Source organism: Trachurus japonicus, chromosome 7 (assembly GCF_045865225.1).
Source record: "Trachurus japonicus isolate A0001 chromosome 7, Traja_1.0".
In the NCBI taxonomy this organism is placed as follows: domain Eukaryota; kingdom Metazoa; phylum Chordata; class Actinopteri; order Carangiformes; family Carangidae; genus Trachurus; species Trachurus japonicus.
The window spans coordinates 26,307,471-26,333,659 of record NC_140913.1 but is presented as its reverse complement, the minus strand read 5'-3'; the positions used below and the strand labels follow the sequence as shown (position 1 = coordinate 26,333,659).

The 26,189-nt window shown below is 43.3% G+C and overlaps 1 protein-coding gene across 3 annotated transcripts in view; it reads right to left on the bottom strand.

Annotated features, from left to right (window-relative positions):
* The window catches only part of scube3 (signal peptide, CUB domain, EGF-like 3), a 77,409-nt gene that overhangs the window by 3,154 nt on the left and 48,066 nt on the right, over nt 1-26,189 (bottom strand). For 2 of the 3 annotated variants that reach the window (XM_085782506.1, XM_085782504.1), the window contains exons 7-22: nt 22,273-22,320; nt 17,646-17,762; nt 15,952-16,074; nt 10,902-11,018; nt 6,935-7,057; nt 6,678-6,794; nt 6,486-6,581; nt 6,238-6,354; nt 5,740-5,901; nt 5,427-5,630; nt 4,327-4,488; nt 3,140-3,307; nt 2,874-3,035; nt 2,572-2,769; nt 2,289-2,441; nt 205-284 (exon numbers count right to left, since the gene is read on the bottom strand). In XM_085782506.1, the coding sequence (XP_085638632.1) occupies nt 205-284; nt 2,289-2,441; nt 2,572-2,769; nt 2,874-3,035; nt 3,140-3,307; nt 4,327-4,488; nt 5,427-5,630; nt 5,740-5,901; nt 6,238-6,354; nt 6,486-6,581; nt 6,678-6,794; nt 6,935-7,057; nt 10,902-11,018; nt 15,952-16,074; nt 17,646-17,762; nt 22,273-22,320 (2,147 nt within the window). The remainder of the gene's footprint in view (nt 1-204; nt 285-2,288; nt 2,442-2,571; nt 2,770-2,873; nt 3,036-3,139; nt 3,308-4,326; nt 4,489-5,426; nt 5,631-5,739; nt 5,902-6,237; nt 6,355-6,485; nt 6,582-6,677; nt 6,795-6,934; nt 7,058-10,901; nt 11,019-15,951; nt 16,075-17,645; nt 17,763-22,272; nt 22,321-26,189) is intronic. The other variant, XM_085782505.1, reaches the window with a different exon arrangement.

The following is a 26,189-nucleotide window of genomic DNA, read 5'->3' as shown; positions in this document are numbered from 1 at the left end:
AGTTGAAGCTATTACACAATAAATCGCACCCATACTGTATGACGACATGGAAGCTTGTCAGTATTAACGTAGCGTCTGACTCACACAATTATGTGTTGGCAACAGTTGTGTTTAGCCCATCAACACCTTTTAAATCACCTCAGTCACCTTTAACAGCACCAACAATAAGTAAAGACCAAAATAAAAAGACATTAAGCCGCTAACCTTGAGGATTTCTTGATGGTTTTCTGAGGCGTAGAGTCTCCCATCTCGCACTATGTCCTCTACGAGCTGTTCGTAGTCCTCTGAATTCAACAGACACAAAACATGACACAATTACTAGTCACTTAATGACATGCTGAAAAACAGGTCATGCCTAACCACAGCAGGCTTAGCAGGTAAAATAATGTAATACATAGGTGAGGCCTTAAAAAAATATAGACTGGAAACTCTTTGACTCACATACTTGTCACGTAATGGAAACATATGGGTGTTTATTGTTAACAGATAAGTAACATTAAAGTCTTCGCTTAGTCTCTGTCATTTCAGACATTTAATTATTTATCCAGGTTTTCCTTAGAAGGTTAAAATCATTTAACCACCGATTTTTTCTCTTTCATTGTCTTTCTTTGTGCCTCATTATAATGTCGGTGGACAACATTTTGTTTATGATGCTGCCTTGCTCAACAACAGCCATTGTCCTTGTTACTCTGGGTAAACCACACACTAAGAACTTCTGTGAAAGAAGCTGTGGATTATTCATGATAATTCACTGAGACACGATTAGGAAAGATAAGATGTTAAAACGAGCTAAACTGATAATAACTTGGAGGCAAAAAATACTGCAGTAATGGAAAATACGTGTTTGAGATTATTTAAAGCAGAAGTAAGCGATCCGGTCGTTTTGGCTAATGCTGCGTTCCAGGCAGGCTTTTGAAACCGTAAATTACAACTTCAAGTCACGACTTACGACTTTGTAGCGTTCCAGGCAACCCACTCGTGTTTTTCTGACCTGTTTTACCTGTGAAAGTCACTATAACGGCCACTCGTAACTTCTGACCCGTGAACTCGTACCAGATCGAACTGGTACGACTTCACAGGTTGGAAATAAACGAGTTACGGGCTGCCCTGAACGCACCATAACGTCTTGTCAGCCGATGGAGTTAGCAGCCCCCGCCCTCGTCATGGATCTATTGGTCCTCGTCCCTACGTCACCACATTCAGGCGCATCCCTTGGCTGCACCGGGCTGCACACACAGCCCTTCATGCCGTTCTCTCTCCTCATTGGATAAAACTTGTAGGATACGAGAAAAGTTTTCTCCTCGGCTCAGAGCAGAGCAGAGGGACTGAGAGACCCGTGTTTCGGTCCAAACACTCTATGTAAGTGATTGCTGTGGGAAGATATAACTATTTAAGACTTATATTAACACAAAAATATTGCTTACTTCTGCTTTAAGTGTAACAATGACATCCATTGTCCACCAGGGGGCACTGACAAGTTATTTTTGTCAACAGCAAAATGTCTTTGTCACAACTCTTAAAACAAAAATGGATGTGAAAAGACAACCAACTAATATGCTGTTGTTTCTGTTTTAGAGTCGAGTCTCAAATGTTGCATCATCGATATTACGGGAGATCATAATATTATTATTTAAAACCTTCAACACATTCTCTTCTCTGCTGTGTTGCAGTGGAGACATAAATCTCAGAGATAAATATCTCAAAACCTGGGAAAATAAAACCAGATTTATCTACATATGGTCTCTGCCTCACTAGAATAAAGGGAAAGTTTCACACTTGACAGAGAAACACAGGTCACTGGAGCCATAAGCGTTAATGATACATTGAATTTCACTTTATTTCCTATTTAGGTGGCTTCAGTTTCAAAATAATTTTTTGGGGGGGGTCCGGGGGCTGTCCCTCAATGTCCACTTTTACATTGAACTTTTCTGGAGCTTTCAACCACATCTCACGGTCTTCCTTAGCAGATGTATGGAGTTTGCTTAAATTAGCTTTTCTATAGTTTTACCCCACCACAACATGTGATTGAAAGCTCTGGAAAAAGCTTGAAAGTTGAGCTTTAGTTCAGATATTTGAGTCAAATGTGCTTATCTAATGAAACCATGGAAATCTTGTTGCTTGTCTGTGTGATCAGTAATATTAGTTACACTGCAAGATCTAAAAGGTATCATAAAAAAGTGACATAGCCACATATTAAGGTGATTAGAAAATTCCGGACAATCAGATTTTATTAACACTGCAGTTCATAATAAAAACTAGCTGCTGTGATAAATGAGTGTGTGACGTACCATCATAAGTAACGTAGGGGATCTGAAAGCCCCTGGCGCTGTTGGCCTCATTGGACTTGAAGTTGATCCAGAGACGTCTGGAGCGAGCTGTGAAGGCGATCGGCCGCTCGTACGTCTGACAGGTCTCGTAGGTGGTGATGGACGTGGCCGACCCTTTGGAGGGCACAGAGAGGGCGACAGTGACTAAAGCAGGTTCCCAGAATAGTTTTCTTTCACGGCGCAATTACCAACGTAAAAACAATGAATCCCAATAAAGCGTCAAGCGGAAGGAAAAGGCACTCACAGTTCTTCCTCATAACCAACACATCTCCACACTCATCCTCTGAGGGCAGGAAAATCTCCGGCACCACGATTAGGATCTTGCGCTTGCTGGGTGGGTTGATGTTCCAAATACACTCCACATTAGCAGGGTAATTACCGGGATAGTTAGGTGACTCAATGTAACCCATGAACTCACCCATCTCTCCACCACATTGCCTATCTAGACATACACAAACAAAACTAATTAGGTTCCTGCTTATGTTTAAAAAACAAACAAAACAAAAACGTGACCCAACATAACAAATCAGTCTCGCTCAGACTCACTCTTGCACTGAGAGACGCTGGTGGCACCATCAAAGTCAGTGGTGGTGTTCCCAGGGCAGGTGATACAGTAGTTCTGTCTAAACTCGGTCTGATAGGTCCCCACTGGGCAGCGGATACACCGGTGGACGGTCGTGTTGTAGTAGTGACCTGGAGAGCACTGAACTGCAGGGGAAGATACAGGAAACATGTTAGTAGTGTGAGAGATTTTTTTTACCAGTTTTTGAGTTATATATAATCCTCCCTGTGCAAAAAGAGCTGGAGCTGACCTTTGACCTCACAGTCATGGAAGGAGCTGGCTCCCTCCCGCTTGGTGCTCAGTCCTCCACCACAGGGGAAACACAGCGTGCGTCCCAAATCTGGCTGGTAGGCGCCCTGAGGACACGGCTGACACGGTTTGAACCCGTCGCTGGAGAAGGAGCCGGTTGGACACTGACCTGGATTTGATTTTAAGAAAAAGAAAAAGAGTAAGCAGCTTTACTTAAAGCAGAAGTACAGTAAGCGATCCGGTCGTTTTGGCTAACTTCCTGTCAGCCGATGGAGTTAGCAGTCCCTGACCTCGTCCCTACGTCACCACATTCACGTGCATCCCTTGGCTGCACACACAGAGAGGACCGCCCCTTTATGCCGTTCTCTCTCCTCATTGGATAAAGGTTGTAGGATACAAGGAAAGTTTTCTCCTCGGCTTACAGCAGAGCAGAGTGACTGACAGACCTGTGTTTCAGACCAAACACTCTATGTAAGTGATTGCTGTCGGAAGATAGAACTATTTAAGACTTAGATTAACACAAATATTCCGCTTACTTCTGCTTTAACCCTCCTGTTGTCTTTCTGGGTCAAATTGACCCAATTTGTTCCCTTCCTCCATCCTTCCTTTCTCCCTTCCTTTATCTATTTTCTTTTCTTTTACTTTTATTTGCTCTTGCTTTATGCCTTGCCTTGCCTTGCCTTGCCTTCCTTCTTTACACAATCCTTTTCCCCTTCCTTCCTTCCTTCCCTTCATCCTTACTTCTTCTTTCTTGTCAATTGGATCCTTTTGATCCAATTGACCCACCATCTTTCTTTCCTCCCTTCTTCCGTCCTTCTTCCTTCCTTGAACAAATCTGTCCCTCCATCTTTCTGTCCTTCCTTTTCCCCTTCCTTCTTTCCACAATCCTTTTTTCCTCCCTCCCTCCCTCCCTTCCTTCCTTCTTCCTTCCTTTTTGACCCAATCTGTTCCTGCCCTCCATCTATCTTTCCTTCCCTTTTCCCTTCCTTCTTTCCTCCCATCTTTCCCTTTGTCCTACCTTCTTTCCTTCCTTCTTTCCCTTTGTCCTTCCTTCCTTCCTACTTTTCCTTTGTCCTTCCTGCCTTCATTCCTTCCTTGACCCAGGTGGACAACAGGAGGGTTAAAAGACAGAACCCCTTCACTGGACCTGAAAAACAATTACATACATGTCTACTATTTGTCCTGTACCTGCGCAGGAGGAGATGTTTCGTGCCCCGACTGCCCCGTGACCGTCGCTGCCGGGGCAGAGGTCACAGGCCAGCTGCCCCTCCTTCTCCTGGAAGGTCCCAGGTGGACACTGGACGCAGCGCTCCTGCTCACCGTGGTAGTAAGACCCCGGCAAACATCTGACTGAGAGAAGATCCACAACGGCTCCAGTCAGAGGTGACACACATGACAACGTGAATCCATGGATTATAAAAGTATACATGCAAACCTTGAAATCAGTTAAAGGGATAGTTCAACATTTTGGCAATTTGGCCCATTGCCATAATCCCTTTAGTTTTTAGGAGTAGGTTTGTGACCTTTAATTGTCGGTGCAAGCTATTTTTAGAACGGCGGAGCAGAACGTTACGAGAAAGTTTTTTGGTAAGCAGTCTCTGCATTTACCTCTAAAACAACTCTGTCTTGTGACGTTCTGTTATTATCTCATAGCGTTGGTGAATGTGCAGGTCACAACTTGTCCACCAGAGCGTTTTGGAGTTGTTGGATTGTGTATTTGATGAGAGAAACCAAGAAATCCCATTAGCCTCCGTACTGTAGCTCTGAGCAGCTCGCAGCTCGGCTCCGCCATTCTAATAATAGCTTGCACTGACAATTAAAGATAACAAACCTACTCCTAAGACTAAAGGGATTATGGCAATGGGCCAATTTGGGCCATAATATCTATCTTCTTAAACGTCAATGTTCAGTCTTTGGTGACACTGTCAGAAATTTACAACTTTACTCATACGTCTATTTTTCGTGTCAGAGTTAAAGGTGATGTTGTACTTGACTGCATTTTATTCAGAGGTGTTTAAAATATGCACCCGACTCTGACTTCAGTGCCAAAACATATTGTATAATTTAATTAACATTTCCAAGACAGCGTCCTTAAAAGCCGAACATGTTTTGCATAAAAATAGACTTTAATGGCAGAACAGCTGTCTGAGACTTAATAAACTTAACGCTGAGGGAACAATTCACCTCCCATGACCCTGTGTTACAGACTACAACAGTGTGCCGTTTGATTTTAAATCCAATTCCCAGTCCCGGTCTGACTCTCTCGTGGTCCTGCTCTCTGCTCTTACCACATCGCCCGCTGTCCCTCTCCCAGCCCGGCCCACAGTTCTCCTGAATGGGAGCAGCCTGGGGGAGTTTCTGCGCCACCTCGTACTCCAGACCGGCCACTCGGATCAGGAAGCGCTCCTGGTTGATGGACTTCTTCAGAGCCTTGATGTACGTCTTCACCTGCTTCTCCATGCGCTGTCTCAGGCAGCTCAGATTGCAACTGCCTGGTTATGGGTGAATAAATAAAGACAACATTTTTAGAGAATCTGTTGCAGATTGGAAAAAGTCTTAAAAAGGTTTAAGACAGGCAGTAAATCTGTTGGCAGTTCTGACCTGTGGTGTCTCCAGGTTTGACCTCGGCTTCCAGCTCCAGAGTTATGCGTGTTACCTCTTTGTTGGAAGGGTTACGAGCGCGTCGGCCTTTGGCTTTCTTGGAGGAGTCACATTTGAGGTTGACAAATGTTACGAGGCAGTTGCTGCAGGGCTGCCCCCCTCCTGCACACATGATATCACACAGTCTGTGAGGTGATACTGTTACAAACTATAATAAGGTTTGAGAGTTAGTCTATAAGTTCATGGACTGTAGGACTAACTGCAACTAATGATTGTTTTTATCATTGATTCATCTCCTGAGTATTTTCTTTATTGATCAACTAATTGTCTTGTCCAAAAAATGTCAGAATAAGTTTGAAAAATGCTAAATTAATAATCAACCAAATACAATATCTTGAGGAAAAGTTGTCAATCACCTGTTTCAGCTCTAAAATCATAGATAACAGCACACAGAAGCAATCTCAAACAAAAAACAACAAAACACAAAGAGCCACTGACCCGGTCCCAGCATCCGTCCCCTGTCCTCCGTCCTGCCCGTCAATTTCGGGTGAAGGTGACATTTGGCGTTTTTGATCTTGAACGAAGCCGTCTGCTTCACTGGAGGGGCCAAAGTCTCTACACACAAACACAGCAACAGTGGGTAGAGGCACAGTGACACATCACAACAGCAGCAATCACAGCCGACACACACACACACACACGAACGAGCTGACAGATTGTTGATAAGAGTCTGGAGGGCAGCGAACCTATGCAGCCCTGACTGCTGCTGGAGTTGAGCCTGGAAGGAGACTTTCCTCTGAGGATGGGGATGCCACAGCTGACTGAGTAGCTGTTGTCAGACTCTGCAGAAGAGATCACAAATAAAGAAAATAAGTTTGTAAAATCGGTCTGCTGTGTGGTATTTTACGACGATTTGACTCTCACTGGGAGGGACGTACCTGCCAGATAGTGAGCTTTAGATGCACAGGTAAGAGAGCAGCTCTCTTTCTTGCCCGTCTTGCTGCAGGTCAGAGTGGCTTTAGGTGCGATCAGTCCAGGAGGACATCTCACAAGCTCTGAGGGGGGAAAACAAAGTGATTGAATCAAGCAGTGTTGATGAAAAAAGCTGATAAAGAGGCAGAAAAACACACCGGTATAAAGAGACTGAGGGTGTGATTCAGTGTGTCCGCCACAGGGGGGCAGTGCTGCTACATACCAATACAGTCTTTCCTGTTCCAGTGCAGCTTGAATCCTGGTGGACAGGTACACTCGTAGCTGCCCAGACTGTTGATGCATCCAAATTTACAGCCCCCACGATTTATACTGCATTCATCAATATCTGTTAACACACATACACACACACAGACACGTTTTCACATACACATTTAGCGCACATGCAAAGATGACATCAGAAACCCAGAGAAAACGCTTTGTCCAAGAAACAATCTGGAGTTCATTTTTGTCGAATAACATAAAAGAGAAACAGACTGATTGAGAAAGAGCACCAGCTGTGAATGAGTGAGGAGTTCCTGTGAGGTCAGTTCAATTCATCCTGTCAACGAGTCACATTTGGGGAAGATTAATGTGTTTGCGTGTAAACAGAAGTGATTCCTCGTTTTGATGTCGCCACATTCGATTTCACGGTCAAAACTTCTCCGCTCTTCGGTGAGGGAGCCTTTGTGGTGAGCAATAAATTATAATCACCTTTTCAAACACATGCTGAGCTCGAAACCGCTAAAAAGCATCCGGGATCCAGATGCAGGCCAGGGCTGGCTGCCATCGACGCCAGACACTGAATTAGTTTTAGTGAGCGGCGGGGACCGTGGATGCGCCAGGCCGCGGACAAGTGGCAGAGACGCCGGGGACGAGGCAGCAGCAGAGATAATGACAGTGATTGATGATCTGGCCTGCTGATATGAGATGCTCTTCCTTGTCTCATTCAATTATTCACCCTGAATAAAAACAGTCTGCGCGCCTCTGCACTCCCGCAAGAAGATGATGACTTCATCAACACAACAGCAGCGCTCTGTCGCTGACTTGCCGGAGCTGCTTGGAAATGTTGTGTGAGACGAGACGCGCTGCTGCTGCTGCTTATCCTCTGCATCAAAGCACACAATTTAAAGGACAAAGAACTCTAATGAATATCTGATGCAAGTGGAGCTCGTCTGCCAGCAACTGTTGTTTTAACTTATTCGTGCATCTCCTACTTCAAAACTGAGCCGAGGAGATGGATTCTGACCTTTCTCCTGGTCTCAAAGCACTTTTTTTTCCTTTTTATCTATTCTCTTTACAGGAACAGAGCAAGAGAAGAGCCAAGAAAGAAAAGGAAACAACAGAAGAGAAAAAAAAGAGACAATTTGACATTTAGACTCAACAATTTGCTTTGTGTCATGGAGAGGAATTTCAGGGTGGGTGGGAGGAGTTCGGGGAAATGCTGCCATCTTTAAATTCTTATCAATTGTGTTCACTTACTCAACAATATCTGCAACGTCCAGCCCAAAGTGGAAATGTTTCCTCTTTATTTTTTACAATTTTAGTTTAACTTTAACCGTTTATATCAACTTTAACTCTGTTGCATCTGACTTCTGCCTCTCTCTCTCTCTTAGGTCTCTATGCAGACAGTGCCAAAGGAATAACAATCCTGCTGGAGGTCACTTCTGGCCGGATCATGTGACGTAAATTCAAAAATACTTACAAAGTATTTAGTTGCGACTGCTCTGAGTCTATTTTCTTACCAGATAAGCAAGAAATGTGCAGATTGTTTTGTTAGCTGAGAGGGAGAATGGCTGGGTATACTCTCACTTGGGAGGAATGTTGACAGGCCTCGGCACAATGCTTGACAGCGGGTCACTGACCTAATTGGGTTTGTTTAGGGTGAGTCTATTGTTAAACACTGAACACAGCTCTCTGGCTTGTTTGACAGCTATATTTTGGCTGATAAACCACACGGGGAACAACGTAACCTTGGATATGGCCAGGAGTGAGGAAAGTGCAACGGGGGGAGAGCCATTCATCTCCAGGGTTATCTAACATTTCCGACAGCGCCGATGAAAAGCGTGGGGAAATCATTCATCACCGGCTCTTTCAACAATGGTATAGAGAATCTTTTTAACGCCTGACCATCTCCTCCTCTCAGCAGCTCCGTGAGGCGGCAGCAGCGGCGGCAGCGGCCAGATCACAGTCCACCATGTGAGTAAAAGCCTCATAAATCCAATTCTGGTGCTTTTATTCCCTGAGCTGACAGCTAATACAGCTACCTACTGTAGAACAGATCCTATATGACCTTACAAGGGTTTAAAAGGTGCTGTTACCTTTTTTTTTTTATTACAGTGCGACAGTAATGACACAGACAGGAAACATCCCATACATGTGCTCTTTACCGCCGTCTAATCGGAGCCACATTCCTGATTCTACATTCTGTTGCAACATTCCTGATCAATAAACCTGTCAAACTACAGACCAAACCAAAAAAAAAAAAAAACACTGAACAAATCACTGCAGCAGAGCTATGTATTTCAAGTGCATACGCTGTCTCTCGCTGTCTCCCACAACTACTGTGAGGCCCTGAGGTGCTGGAGACAGCAGCAGATCCTAACTGGTGATACACACTCCATCAAAGGGCTGCCGCAACATCCTGATGTGCTCTCTGGCGGGCCTCTCGCTGCCTGCCAGGCAGATCTGACGCGCCCCCACACATCTCCCCCTGACACCAAAAGTCTGTTTCTGCTATTTGTTCCGGGCCAGAGTACAGTAGGTACCTGCTAATGTTTGATGGACATGGTCATAGTGCACCTTGAAGGGCCATCGCTGTGGGTTTTCATGTTTTAGTCCATTAACCACAACACAAATCGCCTACACTTTACATTACTGCCAAGTGTAGCGTAAGTTCTCAGATTGATTTCCTGCCTTCGGGGCAGCCACCTGTTCCAGCTCATTTCAGTGCATTTGAAAATCCACTTGCGGAGACTTAAAACGGGCATGAGATATGTAATCCATCAGAGCGAGCATTTGGTTACATCTCTAGTTTTCATCCAAGAATGCAGATGCATGCAGATACTCCTCCGAGTCGAAGACAACAACTGACAACAGCACTGACTGGGTGAAATATAATGGTTGAGTTGTTAGTTTCTTGAACTGAACAGGTCACTGTTCAGTCTCTGATGTCAGAATTGAAATAGCTTTTCAAAGAATCACTCAATATCCACTTTCATAATGATAATAATATTATAAGAATGATAATGGATGTTAATGGTAAAATAGCCTATAAACACAGCTGAGGCTGATGGCAATGTCCTGAGTTTTGGACATAAACCAAAAGACTCAGGAGCGATTGACCTGCTGGAGCTAGAGGAGAAAAAAAAGTAAAGTGAGTTATTAAAATTCACCCTGAGGGGGTAAAATGTATTAAAGCAATAATAAGTACGGTAAATGTCTCAACACAGTGGCTGAGACATTTCATTCAAAGTCACAAATGCCAATGTTAAACACTTAGTCAAAGTTATCCTGACTCATTCTCCTCGGAAATGTCTTGGCAAGCCGTTTAATATTAGACTACTCTTTCTTTCTTTCTTTCTTTCTTTCTTTCTTTCTTTCTTTCTTTCTTTCTTTCTTTCTTTCTTTCTTTCTTTCTTTCTTTCTTTCTTATGTAATTTGATGAGGTCAGGTTTACTTCATCAGCACGCTCTCTCCTTAAATAAAATACTGCATACAACCTACTTGTAATGTTTTATTTGTGTGAGTACATAAAATAAATAAAAAAATCTAAATTTTAAAACACTTCTGGGAGATTGGATTACATAGCACCTCTCCACCATCACCCTCATCATCATCATCATCATCAATGTTCATGCTGCAGAGCAGCTCCAGAGACTTGAAGAACGAATGCCAAGACACAGCGATGCTGTTCTGGCAGCACATGGTGGCCCAACACTTCACTAAGACACTTAATGATGCTTTTTCTTTGAATGTATCTGTTTCTTCACTAGTGCAGCGCTTTATACAAGCTGTCAATTAAAATTCAAATTAACTTTAGTAATCTGTTTCTAGTGCACTTGTGCTTTTCCTGCAAAACATACAACATCATGCATGACATGACTAATGGAGGGTTAGCAAAGAGTTGTGGGCTGCAGAGAAGGAGGAAGAAGAGTGATGGAGAGGGGAGGGGGAGGGGGCGGTTGTCTCACCTCCGCAGTGTGCCAGGCCGTAGAGGACGTAGCCTTTGTGACAGAGACACTGGAAACTGCCGGCAGAGTTGACACAGAAGTGGTCACAGGCTCGGTCAAAAGAGCATTCGTCGATGTCTGTGAGAGACAGAAAGACATGTGGTTAGAAACCTCTCAAACTGTTCAACAAATGACAGAAGAAAAAGGGGAAAAAAAAGATTTTTCAATTTTCAAAAAAAAAAAGCCGTTGTCATGGCATATTTTCCTGTTTTCATTTTTGTGTTGCATTCATTGTCATGAATTGCAATGGGTCAAATCACATGTCACCACCACCACCACCACCACCACCACCACAACAACAACAACAACAACAACAACAACAACAACAACAAAAGCGTCTCCTGAAAAGACAACATCTTCCATTCGGTGCCTGGTATAGTCATTGACCTCCTGGAGTCATGCAGTTTCCCATTTCGATGCAGTGAAATTGACTTTTCAAGGTATTTTTTGAAATAATAAGTGGCCACAGCAGGAGTCAGAGGAAACTCTCCTACACACAATCTGCCAATCGCTTTCCCTGTCCCTTTCTTAACCACAATATAATGGACCCAGGGAAGATTGGAAAGCCCCCGATCTGACTTCCTACTCTATAATTCTTACCATACAGTGAGAAAAAATTGAAAAAATAATTGAGATAAATATGTCACAGTATGAATGCAGATAAAGAAGAATATGTGTTCAGTCCCTGCTCCTTCTGTCAGCCTCGTCATCACACCTGGAAATCCACATTGCAACAGCTCCATCCTACGTGGCAGCAGCTTGTCTTATCTCACTGAGCTTCTCTGTTCCTCCTTATGTGCATCTGTACTGTATAAGTTACTCAAATGGCAGAGGCTCAAAGTCCATTGATACATGAAACTACAGGATATGAATGACATTTGGTTTTATTGCGATCAAAGTTTCCTTTAATGTCAGCAATAATCTGTGTCAAGCCCAGGCAACGCATGCTGGGAGAAAATGGAGATGTGCTACAACTATGCTAGATGTCTAATTGGCTAATTTTGAGGGGGAAAAAAAGGTTCGGAGGATTTTCCCAGGAATATCATGCTTTCATCCACTACAGCTGAAGCTCCTCTGGGTTATGAGGCAGCGCCAGCCACCATCAAACAGATGACACAGGTATTTCACAGCAATTACAGGAGTTCAGTCAAATAATGGGTTACCTTGAAGAAAACCAAGAAGACAGACTGATAAATGTCTGCGCAAATCTTGCATGCACATATTCACACCAGGAGTAATCCTTTCACAGACAGTGGGAGCTGAACTCTTTGCAGATCAGTAGAAACAGTCATTGAGGTTAATTCTTGGCAAAACACCAAAAACAGACGGGGGAGGAAAAAAAAGTGCCGAGATTAAAAGCTTATTAAGTGATCGGTTTACAGAGAAGCACAAAAGCTCTGGAGGAGAGCCACAGGTTTGATGTTTGAAGGATTGTTTCATTGGTGCATTCAATGAACTCGACAAATCATCTGGACAAATTGAGCCTGTCTTACAAAAAATAAACACAATTTAGGTTGGACATTTTACAAATCAAATACTGTTTCAACTTTTCTGAACCTGATACACCCATTCCAGAGTGAGAGGTCAAAAAAAGCGACCGCAAAAAAGGCTTTAAACTTTTAAAACTCTTTGCTATTTGAGATCCACTGCAGCAGTAGAGCGCAGCCTGAACTGGCACAAGGCGGAGACGAGGCATTGTGTGTGTGAAAGTGATTGTTTCAGGCGCATTAAGTATAAACTACGCAGGGAGCATTTTAAAGTTTAAAAAAAAACCTCTGGGAATTAGGCGTGGTGACCGAGTTTACCCCCCCAAAAGACGCCAGAAGTCGATCTGCAACTTATCATTATATCGTTTTCTGTTGCGCCACACTACAGAGTGGATGTGTGAAGCCATCTGGGACTCCTACAACCCTTATTTACCAAGCATCTAAGGTGAAGTATGCAGTGGGCACAGAGACTGCATCATGAGGTGAAGTACGTGCTGGGGACCATGGAAAGATTAAGTGAGAGCAGTCGTATTGCTGCCCAGCTCCGTCTAAAGACAGAGAGACTAAGATGGAAATCAAAAATCAAGAGTTTCCATCAATTATTTAATCTCTTTTCTCTCATCGCTTCAATCTCCTCCCAAAATAAAATTCTAGGGAGGTAAATGGGTTAGGGTTAACTGGGGTTGATGGGTTTGACTTAAATTAAGAAAAGGCCACTGTTGTTTATACAGAACAGATAAGAGATGTTCCCTCTGGAGAGAAAACATGAGGTCTGATCCACATCTCTCCCTGAGTGCCCTCATGTGGATTAGGAGTGAGAAGGAGATGAAGGAGACTTTGGAGGGTGTTGAGGGTGGAGGAATGCTGACAGGGGCTCAGCAGACAAGTCCCATCCTGACTCATGGGCCATGGTCCACTGACAGCAGGGAAACACCATGACTGTTTAAACCAAGATAAACCCAGAGTTCAGTTTACAAATCTCAACACCTCGCAGAGACAGCAAACGTCTCACTAAAAGTGTCAAACTAAAAACCACCAGCACCTATTATTAATAAAACTACTGTACGCTGATGGTGGTGGTGGTGGTGGTGGTGCAGTTAATGCAGGTGCACTTAATCTCCTGGGTCGCCCCGCTCTGGATTTTTGCTACCCCAGTGAAATGCAGGATGGCCTCGGTGTTCTTTGTATTGTTTATATAAATCCTCTGAAAAACACAGGTACGTCTTAGAAATTTAGGATTTTTCACACATGAGAATCAGGCTGTGAAAACAGATATATACAGTAACATCATCTGAGGCTCTGCAGCAGCACCGAGAAAATAACTTGGATAATGTCATACTGAAGTCACAGGGTTATATTGAACAGGGCTTGGAGAAATTCTTGGTTATTTACCAGTCAGTGAGGATTGCATAAAAGCGGCCGTACAAACTTTAACATTTTTGCATTTCAGCACAAACAGTGTGAGATTGTCTTTATAGGAATGGCACCGATCACCTCAGGGTGTCGGGTCAGAACAGCATTCGGTGTTCAGGTGACAGTGTGAATAAAAGAGAGACGTTGTTGGTTCCAGCTCCAGGATTCAGACAGCTGAGCTTATCTAGTAGTTTGTAAAGACGCGCGTATGTGTGTGTGTGTGTGTGTGTGTGTGTGTGGTTATATCTCGGGACGGACACTCTAAATAAATGTCGATCAGACGTCACCATTTTCCAAGGCAGACAAGATCCAGCTGTCACCTGCTCGTCTCACTCGCTGATGCGTTCAGGAGCGTGGGCACAGCGAGTTCACAAGCAACACAACATGATCAGGTACAGAAGATAGAGAGGAAGAAACACAGATGTAAGGCCTTCTTCATGCATACATTATAAGAATTAAAATAGATGAATATAGATTGATCTTCAATTTAAATTAAAGGTAAATTAAATTATAACTATTCTTTTGCAGATCTTGTACATTTCAGAGATTTACAATGCAACCAGAATTTTTTTTTTTAAAAATAAAAAGCGGGTGCATTTTCATTGAATGTTTATGTTTTAGTGACTCATGATGTTGACCTTTAGTATAACGGGAGGCTTATGCCCATTGATCAGCTATGGACTGGCAGATCTCGCTTATAGATGTCCAGTTTTTTTTTTTTAAAAAAGAAAAAAGATCAGTGTATCCCTGTTATCTTGCTTCGTTGGTTCCTGATTCATCGTTGCATTATGGGAAATGCCGGTTCCCGAGTTTGCCTCACGTATGGATTAAATGTCAGGATATCAGAGCCTCTGCTGCTTTAATATTGAACATTTTTAGTGTCTGTCTCTTGTGAATCTCCCAAAGTTCATGAAAGTGAAACACTAAATCCCTGGATCACCACCTTAATTACAGATTTGCATACTAACATCAGCCGTTAAAAACGCAGCGGCATCAATCAGAGGAGTTTTCATTAAAGGGTAAAGATTAACCTCTACTGAGAGGCGTTCTGCTCTTATTGTGCCCATCTCTCACTCCATGGGTGAGAAAAATGACAGGAATGAGAGAAAGAGGATAAGGAGCAGACCGGTGACTCAGTGGTGAGTGGAGTGTGTGAGCCTGGCAGCACCTCACTCAAAGGGAAGGTGAGCTTTATCACGGCCTTTCTCTCCAGACAAAACACACAACACCAAAAGGACAACACTGTTCCACAGTTGCCCCCCCCCCCCCCGTGCACCCAAACACCACATGGAAGACGTAGTGCCAAAGAAAACAGGCCGTGACTTACATTCCCGCATGCACAGACCAGATTTTCTCACTTATCTGCACTGTTTTAGCAAAATGAACTTTGAATTGTTCGGCTCCGAATAATGAGAGAGTAGCATCCCGACCGAAAATAGATTCAAAGTGACAAGAAAAGTTGCTGCAAAGCACAGTGACATAGTGTATGTTTTCACTGACCACATAGGATGTTTGTGTATTGTGTATAGAGTGGTGTAATTCAGTGCAGCGATTCAAAACCCATCGCACGACATTGATGTGTAACAGGCTGGATATTGATTGACCACATCAATAAAGAAAAGAGAATAATAAAAGAAAAAAAATATATAGCGTGTCATCTGTTTTTCCACCCGGGGAGAGACTGAACTCGGCTCCCCAGTTCTAGTCGGCTGCTCTTCTTTCACCAGATGTTTCTGTAGTGGCTTGATGCTTTCAAGAACCAGAGGTTTTAGAGCCGGAGCTTTAATTCCCCACACCTGTGTTCGGCCATGGCAAACTCTTTATTTGTTCTGCAGCTAGTCCCCCCAGCTCCTGCTGAGTGATGGCTGCCACCAAATATAACAGACAAACAAGCCGGAGAGGCCTGGTTTGGCTTCTCTGCAGTCCAGGGGAGGGGAAGCCTATTTTTGCGTCACTAGAAGAGACATGCACTGGTTTACCATTGTGTGTTAAAATCTATATTTTGCTCTGCTCAACAGGAGGTGCTCTGGGTGGTGCTTTCAGGTGCTTGTCCACAGGAAAAAGTCGCTTTATAAAAAGTGTGAAAAAGGTTCGTCCAATGGGCTTCCTACCTTGACATGTTCGCTCATTGGTCAGCAGCTTGTAGCCTTTCTTACAGCTGCACTCAAAGCTGCCCACCGTGTTCCGACACACGTGGTCGCACCCGCCGTTGTTCATGCGGCACTCGTCGATGTCTGCGGAAACAGAAAAGTCACAAAGAAGACTGAACACGACACGAAATGAAAACTGGAGAGAAAAGGAAAAGTTAAACCTGTAATAGCTGCTTTTGCAGAGCAACATTGGCGTTAATTTTGAGTCATGTGGCTTTTAGCTCGGTTTTTGGTCCCCACACGCACCATTAGCTGCTAAATGCTTAGAGCAGAGAGTAAAATAGGTTTATTACACCTTTTCCTGCCAAAAAAAAAAACAATATTATAAAAACACTGAGAGCTAATCAAAGCCGTGAAGTTGAGCTGTTGCAGTACTTCTGTTTTCTATTGTTAATATAAATATATTGACTCTGGCAGCTTTAACAGAAGTTCATGAGTAGCTATTAAATGTGAACGGAGGGGAAGAACAGAACAGATAGTCAGATTGTCGCGCCAGTGGTGCAGATTAGAATAATCCAAAATAGGATGATTATGTGTTTGGCTGGCATGAGACACTTTCATAAAACGACTATTGGATTTCCTTAACTGGTGCTAAAATCAGCTTGCGTGTCACTGTAATGTGCTGCAGCTCTCACATAATAAAGCCTTTTACCAGTAAGACCTCTAAATCATCACTGTCCATCTCCTTCCGATTACTGTGCACTTTTTATTCCTGTAGCCAATACCCAGTCGGCATATCATGTGTTGGTCCCTGTGTTTGATGGTGCTCTGCCTTGGTAGGTTTGGCAGCGGATCTAATTAAGTCTGAATCATCGTCACAAATGAGGCATCTGTCTCTTGCGGGAATCTTCATCATCTGGTTGAAATAAATGCATCAGAAATGGAATAAAATAATCCCTTCCCTTGCTCCATCTTTGTCTCAGCTCCTCAGAAGTGTCTGGCCCGCAGCAAGCCGCTGTCGTCTGGTGCCAGTGCTGCCAGGATCTGTTTTCCTCTTCCCTCCTCTCAAACCAAACTAATGTAAGCCAACGCACTTTCATCTGAGCTTTTAGTGTGACATTATACGAGCTGTAGAAAGCACACAGATTCCTACCCCTGCTCGTCTGAAAACAGATTGTCCTCAATCTCCTACAAAGTCAGCTACCCCATGAAAGTCAGTAGTGCCTTTGTTTCCTCTCCTAATATAATTCTCAGCATGGTTTGGAATTGATTTTATGAGACGTAATACAGTATAGAAAAGTTGCTACAGTGCACACAGGTTGCTTGAGTTGAGGATGAGCTGCCAACATTAAGAACGGAAGAAGATGGTGATGCAGTGGAAAAAAACTGTCAAGAAAACCAAATTATTCTGCTGACAAAGCATCAAGTTGGTGCTACTGGGACACAGTATACAGAGTGCAGGTAACACACTGTAGTAAGCACCTGCGGGTGTGAAACAATAATAATATTATCTACAAAGTGAAAATCAAACTGGAAGGTTGGCGAGGCTGATAGTGTGGATGCTGGCAGCAGAGTAAACTCTTGATGGTAATATTTGTGCATATGGATCCAGGGTAGCCTGGCAACGCCACGAGCCTGGAGTTAAATCTGGCGACAGCTGGACATGCACAGGTTGAACGCTGCTTGTGAACGGTCGGTGAACGTTGATGCTTTACCTTTGCAGGTCTTGCGGTCCGGCTGTAGAGTGAAGCCAACGGGACAGCTGCAGCGGACTCCTGTCACTGAATCATGACATGTGCTATCGCAGCCGCCATTGTTCACTGCACAGGTCTCTGCAGGGGAGCAAAGCACTCACAGTCAAGACAGAAAATAAAAAATAAAAACCCTGGAAAAATATGCAGTAGATGCTGTCTTGACCTAGTTTTTTTTTTTTTTCTCCCACTCGAAAAACAGCTTACATGCATGCTGGTATGATGTAAAAATTAGAAGACACACTATAATATACAGCATTCCCCCTTTTTGGTGTCAACAGGAGACAGAAATAAGAAGCACAGCAGGGTTTCAGGTGTTCAGTGGTGGGGAGGGATGAAGAGGGAATAAAGACAGAAAACAGGAATAAATGCAGCAGCTGAGTGAGATTAACACAGAGGGAATGGAAAAGGTGTTTGTGAATAATGAAAGGAGACAGAAATATTATAACACAGCCAAATATAGAGATTTAAATGTGTTCTCTCTGTGTGTGTGTGTGTAAAGAGATGTAAGTGTGTGCATGTTTGCTTCTCTTTGGTCAAGGTGAATTACGACCTCCAAAAGTCCTCGGCACTGTGGGACATCTGTCTCCCCTCCGTCATGAGGGTGGAGGTTTGACTTCCAGACAGATGCAGACAAAACCACCACTTTTTTCCTACTGGTTTTGACAAAAACCTTCCAGGCATTTTGGGGATAAAAAAGCAATTTCAGCTACCTGGCCTCTGTGTTGGCTGGACTGATTTGAAAAGAGGGAGGTAGTCAGTCGAGATAGGATGACGGAGGTCTCTTCTCTAGACAGTGACAAATTTCACAGAGACTTTCATTTGAAGCAAACAGTACGGGAGAAATTCGCTCTTCTTAACGTCGGAGAGGCCCGATGTCTGTGGTAATAGTTTTGCCAGCTTTATAGACAGCCTGACACACTTCAGAATAAAACACAAAAACAAACAAACCAGGAAATAAACCTTTTGTGACCTGAAACAATCACTTTAACTTGCTGTAACGCAATTGGTCACCGGCACAAGCTCATCATTTGTGTCGAATGGCCGGCTGGCGGCTCAGCTGAGTCAAAGTCTTCATACTGGCAGGGAGATAGCAGCTCACACGTGGCACTAAAGAGGGAATGCAGCTGCACTATCTCTTTTTTTTTCTTCATAGACAGCGAGGATCCCTTTGGGGAAACACCTAATCCTCTTCACTTAAATCTAAAACTGCACTGCCTGCAGCAGCCATAATGAAACTTTCTAAAGCTCCTTCCCTCAAATAAAATAAAAAAAAACTCCACTGTAGTTTGGAATTATGTATCAAAGGAAAACAGGTGCTTACTGTGATGTAATGTAATGTTTTATAGCCGTTTCATAGACAACAGCTCAAAACAGTTCAGTGGATGTTGTTGTTGCCACAGGCTGAACATGATGCATCAATATACTGGGATGGATTTTCAAGTAAATGCAAATACAGAGTTTAAATAAATAACTAAGCCAACGCTGTAAATGTTGCTATAAAGTTCGTCTTGGGTTACATGACGCATGCTGTGACCTCCCTTTACAAGCTACTTTATATTGTCCACTAGTCTTGGTTGGTTTAAACTTTTGGAAGCTAAAGTTTTCCTGTGTTGTGATTTTTAAGACACATTCCCCCCCGGATAACCTGAATAATTTTGCATTTCTGTCTTTTGCCGAATCTCCTGCAGTTTACAAAAGATGTTTACGAGCAGTGTTGAGAGGGACTGAGCCTTTTTCCCTTCAAAAAGTTGAACACTCAACTCAGAGGAGCACTGGGCAGAGAGAGACAGAGAGAGACAGAGGGAGGGGGTGGTGGTGTTGGTGGGACGGGGGGGTGAGGCTACCGGTTAATACCTCCGTCCCAACCCAGGCTTGAGAGTATGGCACTGTGGGTTCACATAATTGCAAAGTGTGAGCAGAGACAGTTGGCAGACGAGACGATAAGACAGTGTCAGGGCATGCCTCTAAACCGCTTAGTCAGACAGCCATCTCACCAAACTGTAATGATCATGTATTAAGAGAGCAAAGAAATATTTCTGACATTATGGTTTTTGTGAAGACAGGGGAGAGACACACGCTCTGGTATGTGTGTGGGTTTGTGTGTTTTGGATGCAAACCAGCCACATCTAGAGCGCGAACCAGGTCGGACTCTGCAATTACAGTAACAGGAGGGCAGACTTTTGTAAATATTCTCCAGTGTGATGTGTAGGGTGTCGGGGTCTAATGTTCCTGAGCCTGCTACTAGGGTATATACGTTTCATGCAGGGAAGGGTTCAGACAGTGAACATCGTCATTTACCAGAAGCCGAGGGATTTCAGAGCTGCACCACTTACTTGACTTACTTCAGAGCTGTTGACAAGCAACAGTGCAACTTGTCAGCAGCCATTTAGGATGACCGCAAACGAAAAATACGTCAGAGGGAGCGAGTGGACAGAATTCACACGAAGGCACAAGACGGCATTTCTCTGAGTGTTGATCACTGAGAATACATTTGCACTGGTGAAAAAAAAAAGTTTTTTCTGTTTCCTTGACCAAACAGCAAACATGCAGCTGGAGTAAAGTTACACAGGAGGTGCAGAGGTTATCTGCAGGCCTGAGGTGAATGCTCTCTCAATAACATACACTACACACAATGAAGAAAATGAAACCATGAGAAACTGTTTTTTGTGTGTTTGTTTTTTAAATTGTGAACATTGGTTGAACAATGGTTTTTACAGTAACACAGGGAATCAGGAGACGAACCTGATAAACCAGGAGGCAAAATATGTCTCTCGCTTTTAATGTTTCTATTTCTGACGAAAAGAAAAAAAAAAATAAACTAGGGCATAAAATCCTGAAATAGGTCAGGCTTTTATATTGTTGTATGTGGGGAACGCAGCGCTCATGTACATACACTTGTATCAAGTAGTTACTTAAAAACACTACTGTTTTGCCTCTTACCTTGAACAGGCTACTCCTCTGAGAACAAGCCTCCTCCCTCAGTTTCTTACATGGTATAATTAAATCGTAAATCTCTTTGATGTATCAAGGTTTGATACATTCTCGCAGATTTATGAGTTTATTTTTCCTGGCATTTTTGCCTGAGCTGTTAAAACACAACTCATCCTGATAATTGGGCTGAATTGCATTAGTGATATTGTCAAAATGCAAGAAGTTTCAATACTGCCTCCCTCTCCGTCTCCCCCACACACACACTCTTCTCTCTCCTGACTCACTCACATGTGCTCCATCGTTCTCCATTGTTCGTTTTACTGCAAATGTGGTGAAACAAATTACTTTTGGCAACCAAACAGAAAAATAAACTGGACTGGGATGATATTGATTTATTCCCCCCCTGCAACTGATTATTTTCATCGTTTTAGGACACAAGATTACAAGTGTATGAGAAAACAAGTTGAGAGGGATTGTGTGTTTCATCTTTTTGTATGAAGTGGTGTTGAATCATGGACACATTATTGGCTTCCTCACCAAAACTAATAGTCCATGGAGTTTAGGAACACTGTGGTCGAGTGTTTGAAAGAGTGCAAGGCTAATTTCGCTCTCTTCACTTGTATCAAAACACAAATAAAACCCCAAGTCTTTGGTCTGCCTTTCAAAACCTATCACAGTTAAATTGACAGTGTTATGGATTTTTGACAAAGGCAATCAAACTCACACAAGAATCATCAGCCAAATGCAACAAAAAGGGCTTGTTCTGGATGAAAGTTTCCCTGTGCCTGCCCGATATCTTATTATACATTGCAGTATTTTATTATTACCACTGACGTATCGGTGTATAGGCAGCGTTTGTTTTGGAAGTGTCGAGAGGTTGCCACCCCGGGGGTCGGGCCCCCTCCGAAGAGGTCACGAGATAAATCGAGGAGTCGTGAGATGATTAATGGACCAAGGTCAAAAACCACAAATCTATACTTACATATTGGACTTTAAAAAAAAAAATCGAGTCATGTCACTTCTCTGAGACTCTATCATTTATTTAAATGAAACCATGTGAGATATTTCGAGGGGAGATGTCTCTTTGGTGGAGCAGCTAACAACTTCTAACACACACGCTTTTACTGTAAGGCCTCAAAAAAAGACTTTAATCTTTAATAACATATGTTTTTAATGTAAAGCATTAATCTGAATAGAAACTCCAGCTGTCAGGTACATGTGCTGGCGTATTACAGCTATACATCTATACAGTGGAATCCAAAATAAGTGCCATGACACTTTATTTAATTACAGCATTTGAGTAAATGTAATTATTCACTTGGTGGAGGCGGACGACTTTGACAAGTCAAATCTTGACAAAATCAGACACAGTAGATCTATATCTCTTTATATAATGTTGGTGAGGGACTCCCTGTTTGCAGCTGTGTTTTGAAAAGGTGTGGTTTGACTCGGGCAGTGCTTGTTATTGAGAGGGCATTCACAGAAGGAAGAGGAAGGTGGGGTGTGGGGGGTGTGGGGGTCAGAGGTCAAGGGTCAGAAGGATGATGCCCCTGTGGGGAGGGGAAGGCCGTGATCAGTGTCTACTAGCTAGGTTAGCTTCCTCTACTCCCCACACCCACAGACCCCAGAGAGAGGAGTCAGAGGAACATATATTTACCATTGGGGAACAGCTGTGGGGCTGCCGGGGACTGGACACTCCTCTCCCCTGCATGCACGCGCACACCCACACACACGCACGCACGCACACAGTGTAGAAACACCACTTTAGTTCTCCATACACTTGAACCACACGGCAATCGCGTGTTATGTAAATCATGAGCATGAGACAAGAGCTGATCTGACCTTGCTCCTACCCATGATACCTTGCGTGAATTACGGGCACGACTTTTGGTTACTCCTTCCACTGTGGGAGTTAGTAGCACACTACAGGTGTAGTCTTTTTCACGGAGTGATGTGATCGTGCCTCTGCATCCTACAACCATGGGATGGAAGGGCAACCTGGAGAAGTGGCTTTGATACTATGCAGTATCGTACTCAGCTGTACTTTATTGATTCTGTTGCAACTAACAGTGAATTGATGAAAAGCTTAAAGGCTTATTACAACAACTCTTGTAATAAAGTTGGGTGGATTTTACTGAATTCAAAAGCAGGAAGGAAGGAACAATTTCTATTCATTGTCAGTTGTTTAAGCCACATACTGTATGTATACGGACTGTCGAAGTAGCCACAAACACTTTAACACAGGCAGAGTTAATGCAGTGCTATCTATTCCACTTGAGGTTGTCCTCTCATCCCTCAGTGGTAGACAGCAGAGATATGATCACATCATCCTATCTATCATATGATAGGTTGTGTTCAAATACCACTTATCTTCAAAATAGCTGCAGAAACAGAAAAAGAAAGAAAACACCTGTAGTATACCGCTCCTTCATCATAGACAAGAGTAACTGGATGTTCAGCCCCATAAATTCATGCACCGGTATCATGAGGCTAGGAGTAAAGGTGGATAGCTCCGATGTGAGGCGATCATCTCTCCTGAATTAAACACATCATTGTCCATTTCTGCCCACAGGAGGTGAAAATGACATGAGAGAATGACATCATGTTGTTGCAAAAGAAGAATAAAACAAAACCCTGCAGTGATTATTTTTCAAATGCTAACAACAAACTGATGATGACAGAACCTCGTCTTAACTGGAAAGAAGGGTGACATTTCAAGGCAAAAGTGTTACCTGTCGACATGCAGTCATGCAAACGGATATCCCACCATGGTGCAAGGCAAAGTGCAGTGTTGCTGTTTGTATGAGGGATGAAGCTTTCGCTAGTTAGTATGAGCGCTGTGAGCCGGGACAGACGGAGTGAGAGGTGGTTAGTGCTGCAAGCTGAGAGACTGGGGGGAGGAGGGGAGGGGGCAGCCAGATTCTTGTCGTGTGCGTTATGATGTCCTTTATGATCAGATCACTTCAGAGCTTATCTTGTTAGATTTGTATGTCTGTGGCCCAGCAATGTGTCATTAAAAGCTACTTTCTTTTCACCCAATGTTTCATTTTTATTCACTTTTTTTTCAATTGAATAGCTTTTAATTTAACAAATTCCACATCAAAGATTTTCAGAGAGATTTTACTGAATGTAGCTCTATGTATAATAATAATAATAATAATACATAGACTGTGTACATTCACCCATGATACAGCTGAGGAGAAGGGCTGGGTATTATTAGGTAAGAACACTGACAAAATCAAAAGGGCCTTTTTAAAGTAGTAAGAACCTTCTTGTTTATTCCTGCACAATTTCCATTTCAAAATAAAATTCACTTTCAAGCACTGGACCTCACACACATACTCTCTGGTCAGAGGTCAGGGCTTGTTTTTGGTGCCGGATGAGGAAGGTTACAGTATGTAGATGCTCGACTCTCAACTCTGACAATAATGTCTCAACCCTGCAAAGCATGCACAGTTTACATCAACTGCCAACGTGTCCCAGTCCCGACATGCAGCATCCGCAAAGAACGCTTGACAGCGGCAAGAGGACAGTGAGATACCTCTGAAGACACCAGTGTGAATGCGCAGACCACCCGAAATGAGAGCGGCGTGTTTATGTTATGGGCATATGCATGTAGACTACATGTGTTTACATGCATGTGATGCATGCATGCTGGATATGTATTGTATGTTTGTGTGGTTGTTTGTATAGCTTTCTGTTTGTATTATATAATGCATCTCTTGCTCTCTGTGTGTGTGTGTGTGTGTGTGTGTGTGTGTGTCTAGCACAGTGTGGCCAACTCTTCAGATGATTGAACTCCTGAGCATGTCGGCATCTGCCTGCTATTTGTGAATGTTTATGATTTGCTGTGCTAACAGCATGAATGCTTCCACATGATGGCTGCTCCTTCCTGATATCTTCACTCGCTCGATACAAAGACATTATATGCAAAAATCAACCTAATGTATTATTTAGGGCTTCTGTTCAAAAATATATATACATATATATCTGACTTCTAAAGTTTGAGTCTATGATTGAACAAATATCTCTTCAAAAAAAAAAAAAAAAAAAGCGGACGTGTGTTTGCATGTGTATGTCTGAGAGAGGACAGTCCATGTGTGGCGGCAGTACGAGCCCTCCTCACATTAACATTCTCACCTGCAGTTTGCACAGTATCAACAGAGGTGAGACAGGAAGGATAAAGAAGCAACACTTCCAACCGGAGCAGCATATGGTGTATTATTACAAAATGCATGACCAAGCCTGGATGAGGAGACACCACAAAATGAATGGAAATGCTGCAGAATGCATATGAAACACCCCGCGAGATGAATTGAAGGGTGAAGCTCCGGCATACTGAACGAGCCCCGGCAGACTAACGACAAAGCCACTGACGAGCCCCGAAAGCTGTTTGGTAATCATGTGCTATGTTCCTTTTGGAAGAGCTATGCAGAGACTCAATGAATCATAAAGGTTTTCTAAATCAATAGTGAGGCTTAACAGGAAGGTGTTTTCACTTTGTCTGGTTGCTATGGATACCCTCCACACTCTATACATCAGTACTATTTCCGATTACGGCGGCTCAGGGGTTATCACCGCTACGTTCTATACAGACAGCACGTAAAAATACAACAACCCCGGCGAGCCGTTTCCATCTTGTTTGTGACATTTAAGACTATCTGAAACTTAATTTAGAATTGGAATATGATTTCTTAGCTCGAGAGGCGATTTGTTTTAAGCTTTAGAATAAATAAGAGTGAGATTTCTTTCTCTAGAGCAGAGGTAGCGGTTGCATTTTGTAGCAAGTCGTATCTATCAAAAACAATAATAACTCTTTGCCACAGGGTTAAGCTTGTTGTATTTAAATCTGGCACAATACCAATCCTGTGTCTCCCTCTCCTCCTCCTCACTGAGGCTTCATCCTATGCAGCTTTTGAAGTGTTATTTTAAAAACAACAGTTTCCGCAGACACTATTTCATTTTTGTTATGGTGGAAACCCCTCAGAGTTTAAATCCTAGCGCGGCGGTGGTGACTTAGTGAAGGTCTTCCAGCGTTCTTGTCACTCACTTTCCCATCAGTGGTTCATTTGGCAGGTTGTTTGTTTTATTGGGGTTTTATTAGCTAATAGAGTGTCTGGGAGATGGAGCGCCCCAGTGTCGACTGCAGAGCAGCCCTTCCCCTTCACCACTGTAACCCCAGACTCTGTGGGGGGAAATCAGAGATTTTAACTGGCTGACTGCTTCCTAATCTGGCACACCAAATGTACATTTGCTCTGCCTTGAGAATAAGACAGGCTAAGACATATAATTTGGATGCGGTCAACTTTGTGGTGTCCCCCTGGCCTAGCAGGGCACAGCAATAATGACAGGTTGGCTGACCAGACCTTGACATAGGTCTGGCTCTCATCAGGGCTGTGGTAATAAAGGGGATCCAGAAACACTGAGCTAATCAGCCACTGCCCTAACCAAACTCTCAAAGTTAACAGCCACCGAAACCAAGCCACCGCCTCGCCAGTCTGCTCTGCAGGCGGAGCTCCTAATTCTATCGCTGTGTTTGTCTTCCTGACGATAAAAAAAAAAACACGTCCTACA